Genomic DNA, 5,880 nt, shown 5'->3' on the forward strand with positions numbered 1-5,880 from the left:
ACCATGATGCTACTCTGCTGACATGTTCCAGCTTAGGGCTTACTCTTTGTATCTCGGAGTGTACGGACCTGATTATCTTGTTATAAAGCTAGTTAGTGGCCTTTCAATAGCAGTGCGTGGTAAGGGCCGATTTACGCTCGAGCCGCACGCCACCCCGCACGTATGCTGTCGGGCGAAAAGATCCACAATTCGCCAGACTGATACACATATTTTGTTTTACACTGCATGTACGAGCCCAGTGTAAATCGAAATTTGTGCACCAGTGTGCGAAATGTGCAGTTTCCCGCGCGCGTACGGCATGCGGGCGGTGCGGCTCGAGCGTTAATCGGCCCTATAATGCCGGGCTAACGCTGTGCAGCTGGTGCGCGGCCTGCATAATACTCCGCTATCATCACACCGTTCAGTTGGTGTAGCGCAAGCTAATTTTCTCGAACTGTGCTGACGTCACTGCAGGGTCACTTAGTCCAGTCGAACCTCTAAAAAAATGTTCTAATAACAGTTTGCTAACATATTTCTTTGAACATTTTAGTAGCACTCCGTCAACAATTCGCTACCTACTTGGGTTGGAACTGCAATTTAAAACAAAGAACTTGATTGCTAACTATGTTATATATCCGCGTTAGACAAATTTGTAAAAAGCTCTCAAGTTCCCATTCTAAACTTTTTTTGGCAAAGAGCACGAGCTGTTGGCGTACTGAAGATGCATGTGCTTTGCCAAAAGAAATATTTTGATGGTGTATAGTGAAACATTCTTTACACAAAAGTAATAAACCTTTCACGGAGTATTAGAGATGTTATTTAGACAAAAGTAAGAAGGAAGTCTGTTAACTGTGTACTCAAAATATTCTTTATACAAAAGTAAGAAGGAAGTCTGTTAACGGTGTACTTAAAGTATTCTTTATACTGTAAGGAAGAAGATGTGCGTCGTGTAGAGCTCCGCAGCCGGATCGCCAGCGCTACTGAAGTGGGGCTCGGGCTAAGGGACGAACTGGACTCCGGCGGGTTGGAGCACCTCCACCAATTATGACAAGGAAGTCTAGCACGGCTGTGGATGACACGAAGGACGCCGACAGGAAGACACAGCAGCGTAGGTTTTGCCAGGCGCACCAGGAAGAGCGTCGAGCCCGAGCCCCACTTCAGTAGCGCTGGCGATCCGGCTGCGGAGCTCTACACGACGCACATCTTCTTCCTTACAATACAAAAGTAAGGACGTCTGATAACGGTTTACTTAAAATATTCTTTATACAAAAGTAAAAAGGAAGTCTGTTAACGGTGTATTTAAAATATTCTTTATACAAAAGTAAGAAAGAAGTATTTTGACATCCTATGCACAAATGTTACTAGAATGTAAATGTAAATAGAATGTCAGTAAAGTAAATAGAAAGTTCGTAGGAGGTCTACATAATGTTAATAGGCATTTTTGTAAGGGTCAGTGCCCGTCTCGACTCCGACCAAGCCGCCGCCGCCGACCTCAGGCCTCCCAGCGCCCACCCCGGCTGCGGGGGCCTCCAGAGATCACAACAAACGAGCCTTACACTCGATAACGACTCTACAGCGATGGCATACGAAGTTAAAGGCCAAGACATGAGCCCGGACGACTTTACCGCAGACGCCGGCTGGCTATCGTGGCCCCGCGCCCGTCAGTAATCAAGACTTCGTTGAGCCAGCCAGACCTCGCTAACCTACAGCGAAAGGAAGGAAATACGAACGCAACCGTCTCAACAGCGAGAAACTCCGTGATCAAAGCAAGCAGGATGCCCGCGCTGCCCCAGGACGACATCAAGATCGCGATTCGCATACGTGGCGGAATCAACATAGCCAAGGTAGGCCAACTTACGGTCAACAAAGCAATTTGCATGGCTGCCTGCATCGAACCTAACGAGCGAAGCGAGGACACAATATGCCCCAATTTGAAGTAAAACATCATGGTGGTCAGCACACCGTCCGAAGCGAACGCAGCGAAATACCTCAGGATCCGCAACATTTCTATAGGAGAACAAACGTTTGAGACCACTGCATATAGGACGGCGCCGTACGAAACGTGCAAAGGCGTTATAAGAGGAGTCCCGCTCGATGAGACGCAGGAATCCATAAATCGCAAGATCGTCAACCCACGCAACCCGCTCGCTCTGGCGGCAAAGAGAATCAAGGAAACTGACACGGTCATCATCGCCTTCGACGGCTTTCGAGTCCCGAACTATGTCAGATACGACAACGCCCTGGTCAAGTGTTCCCTTTACCGCAAGCAGATTGCCATGTGCCACGTGTGTGGCAGACTCGGCCATCGTGCCGACGTATGCCCCTCGCCCGGCGACGCCATTTGCAAAGGCTGTGGACTCGCAAACCCTAACGCAGACCATGTGTGCACCTCGATCAAGTGTGCGCTTTGCGCGGGAAATCACGTCACGGCCAGCAAGGAATGCACGAACTGCTTCCAACTCCCCTACGTCGTCCGAAGGAGACGAGTTGAAAAAAGAATCGCAGCAAACGCAAGCAAAAACACCACGGGGTCAGGACCAATCACCCTGAGTCAGCAAGACTTCCCGCCGCTCAAGAATCGCGAGAGTAGCGCCATAAACGACAACGTGGCCGCCAACGCAGATTCTCGCTTGACCGGCGAGCAGGGGCGCTCGAGATCAAGGAACCGTGGTCGCCCGTCGTCACGGTCCGGAGAGCGCTCCAGGAACCCGAGCCAGAGATCCACGTCAAGGATACGATTCGCCCCCAGCCCACGAGTTGGCGGTGATGACCGGCTGACCTGGGCCCAACGAGTTCAGCAGCCGCAACAACATGAGCGACAACAACAGCAGAACCAACAGCAGGCCGCCAGCCAGGTGAGTCCGACGGCACGACCAGAGGAGGTAGAAATAGCAAATACGGTTAAAAGACTAGAACATGAAAACAAAGAGTTAAGGCAAACAATAACAAAACTTGTCGAGGAAATCAGACACCTCAAAACGCCGCCAACGCCACCACCCTCCGACTCTAATCAAACCGAAATCACATCTGAACCCATGGTAGTGGAGGTGCCGGTCGCGGAATCCACGCGCAATCCACATAAGAGAAGAGCCGCGACAAATACACATCCGTCGAGCACGGACAGCGACATTAAGGAAATCAAAGAGCTGCTCGGCGGGCTTGCAACTACGGTCGCGTCACTGAAGGAAGGGCAAGATAAACTTGCGACGACAGTAGGGACCCTCAAAGAAGGTTACGACAGGATAACGCAACAAATCAACCACATGATGGAGACGATCAACAGCCACGGGGCAAGGCTCAACGCGCTAGAAATGGCAGACCACCCGTCTGTGATATCACAATCCACTATCACCAAGCTACCTCGGGCGTTGTCGCTCGACAGACACAGCAACAACATGGCCTCACAAAGGCCACCCAACGCCAACAACAAAGATGGCAACGCCAACTGAACCGTTTCGCGTTTGGCAATGGAATTGTAGGGGCTACGTCCGCAAAAAGGTCCCCCTGCAACAATACATTCGAGCCAAAAAAAGACAAACCCCAAGTCATTCTCCTACAAGAGACAAATACCGCTGCACCCTCGCTATCCGGCTATGACGTGACCGCTACGACACCGCAACACAAATGCAGAGGTATCGCCACGTTGTTCAGCAACAAGCTAGCCCATACGAGGCACAATATTAATCACGACCGCAGCAACTGTGAATTCATTCTCACGGAAGTCTTCCCTAGAGCAAAGAACGCCAAGAGCATATTCATCCTAAACGTTTACAGCAGCCCCAAGCACAGAGCACAAAAATTTAGGCAAATATTCAAGCTTGCCTGCAACCGTGCCGGCGATAACCCCATGATCGTGGCCGGGGACTTCAACGCCCCTAACACGGCCTGGGGATACGTCGCCAGCAGGGCCAAGGGGAAGGACTTACTAAACGACGCCGATGAACTTGACCTAATGCTCATTACGAACGCCGCAGACTCCACAAGAACGGGTAACTCGGTCAACCGCGACACAACGCCGGATCTCACTTTCGTCCGCAACGTTCCAAACTATCAGTGGAACAACCTCTTCGAGGAATTGGGCAGTGATCATCACATTGTTGAGACAATGATCAACACCCCATCCAGAGAACCCAGAAAAATGACGTACGTCGACTGGGACAAGTTCCGCGAGTTCAGACACGAACGCCGAACAGGCAACGAATCGATCGAACAATGGACGTCGCAACAAAAGGCCGACGTTAAGGCGGCCACAAAGGAAATAGAGACAGATCTCCCCGTTCAAAGCATGGACAGCCGACTGGCTCACATGCTCGAAGCCAAACAATCGCTCACCAGGAGATGGAAAGAACAAAGACACAAACGAAGGCTGAGGAAAAGAATTTCTTCCCTCAACCGCCTGATTGAAGAATATTGCACGCAACTATCTAATCAGCAATGGAACGAAGTGTGCGACGCTGAGGATGGCCGCATCAATAGCGGGACGACATGGCACCTGCTTAAACACCTTTTAGACAGAACCAGAACCAAAGCGGATCAAGGTCGCACGCTGAACAGGATCATGCACGAAGAACTCAAGAATACCACGGAAAATGACCTCATTGATCGTCTCGCCGACAAGTACCTCCCGCTGGCCAAAAATGCTAGAGGCACGACCGCCGAAGCATATCGCGGCAAGGCCGACCCAGAGCTAGATCGGGACTTCTCAACCGAAGAGGTACGCACGGTGCTTCAGAACCTAAACACCAAGTCCGCGCCGGGGCCGGACGGCGTAACTAACAAGGCACTTAGAAACCTAGACGACACCTCCATCGAAACCCTCACTGAGGAAATCAACAAAATCTGGAGGAATGGAGCACTACCCGAAGACTGGAAAACGGCCTCATCGTGCTCATCCGAAAGCCTGGTAAGGCGCCCAACATCAATAACCTCAGACCGATCTCGCTGACGTCTTGCGTCGGCAAGGTAGCCGAGCACGCGGTCCTAAACAGGCTCTCAAAACATATAGAAGAAAGAGATATCTACCCCGCAACAATGATCGGCTTTAGACCCGGGCTGTCCACCCAAGACGCCATGAAACTTCTCAAACATGAGATCATTGACGCAGACACGAGAGACGCGAGAGTAATCCTAAGGCTAGACCTCGAAAAGGCCTTCGATAATTTATCGCATGACTACATACTCGATACAATCTCTAACCTCGACCTCGGCGCTAGACTCTACGCTTATACAAAATCGTTCCTGAGCGACAGAACGGCCACCCTTCGTCTAGGAGAAATCAAGTCCCAGAAATACAAACTAGGCAGCAAGGGCACCCCGCAAGGCTCTGTCATCTCTCCGACGCTTTTTAACCTTGCGCTATCCGGCCTAGGCAAGAGACTGGATCAAATCGAGAACGTCAAATACACCATACACGCAGATGACGTAACGCTGTGGATCTCGGGAGGTAGCCTGGGATCAGTTGAGAACGCGCTACAGCAAGCGATCGACGTCTTCGAGGAATACCTCGCTCCCACGGGTCTGCGATGTTCGCCCGCTAAGTTGGAGCTCCTCGTCTATAAACCACCGAGAAGCGGTCCCAAGCCAAAGAGCGAAATCAGAGACACGCACGCCATTACTCTCAGAACAAAAGACGGAGCAACCATTCCGCACGTCAGCAAAATCAGAGTTCTCGGCATGCTCAATGAGAGCAACGGCTCTAACGCCGCGACAGTGGCGAAGATCGCCACAAAGTCGGATAACGCCATCAATCTGATACGACGCGTAGCAAACAGACAACACGGCCTTAAGGAAGAAAATCTCCTCAAGCTCACAAACGCCTTCGCGCTATGCCACTTCACCTACGAGGCGGCCATGCACAAATGGAAGGTAGCGGAGAAGGACAAACTCAATGCGCAACTGAGG

General features: G+C 51.1%; 1 protein-coding gene across 1 annotated transcript; it reads left to right on the plus strand.

The window, feature by feature from the left end:
• Positions 1-3,826: 3,826 nt before the first annotated feature.
• On the plus strand, positions 3,827-4,924 carry LOC125945090 (uncharacterized). Its single transcript, XM_049666662.1, has one exon. The coding sequence runs from the start codon at positions 3,827-3,829 to the stop codon at positions 4,922-4,924; it is 1,098 nt and encodes a 365-aa protein (XP_049522619.1).
• The last annotated feature ends 956 nt before the right edge of the window (positions 4,925-5,880 follow it).

The sequence above is a fragment of the Dermacentor silvarum genome, chromosome 4 (genome assembly GCF_013339745.2).
Source record: "Dermacentor silvarum isolate Dsil-2018 chromosome 4, BIME_Dsil_1.4, whole genome shotgun sequence".
Lineage (NCBI taxonomy): Eukaryota > Metazoa > Arthropoda > Arachnida > Ixodida > Ixodidae > Dermacentor > Dermacentor silvarum.

Coding starts and splice junctions, on each gene's coding strand:
- LOC125945090 (XM_049666662.1), top strand. CDS start 3,827: ATGATCGTGGCCGGGGACTTCAACGCCCCTAACACGGCCTGGGGATAC.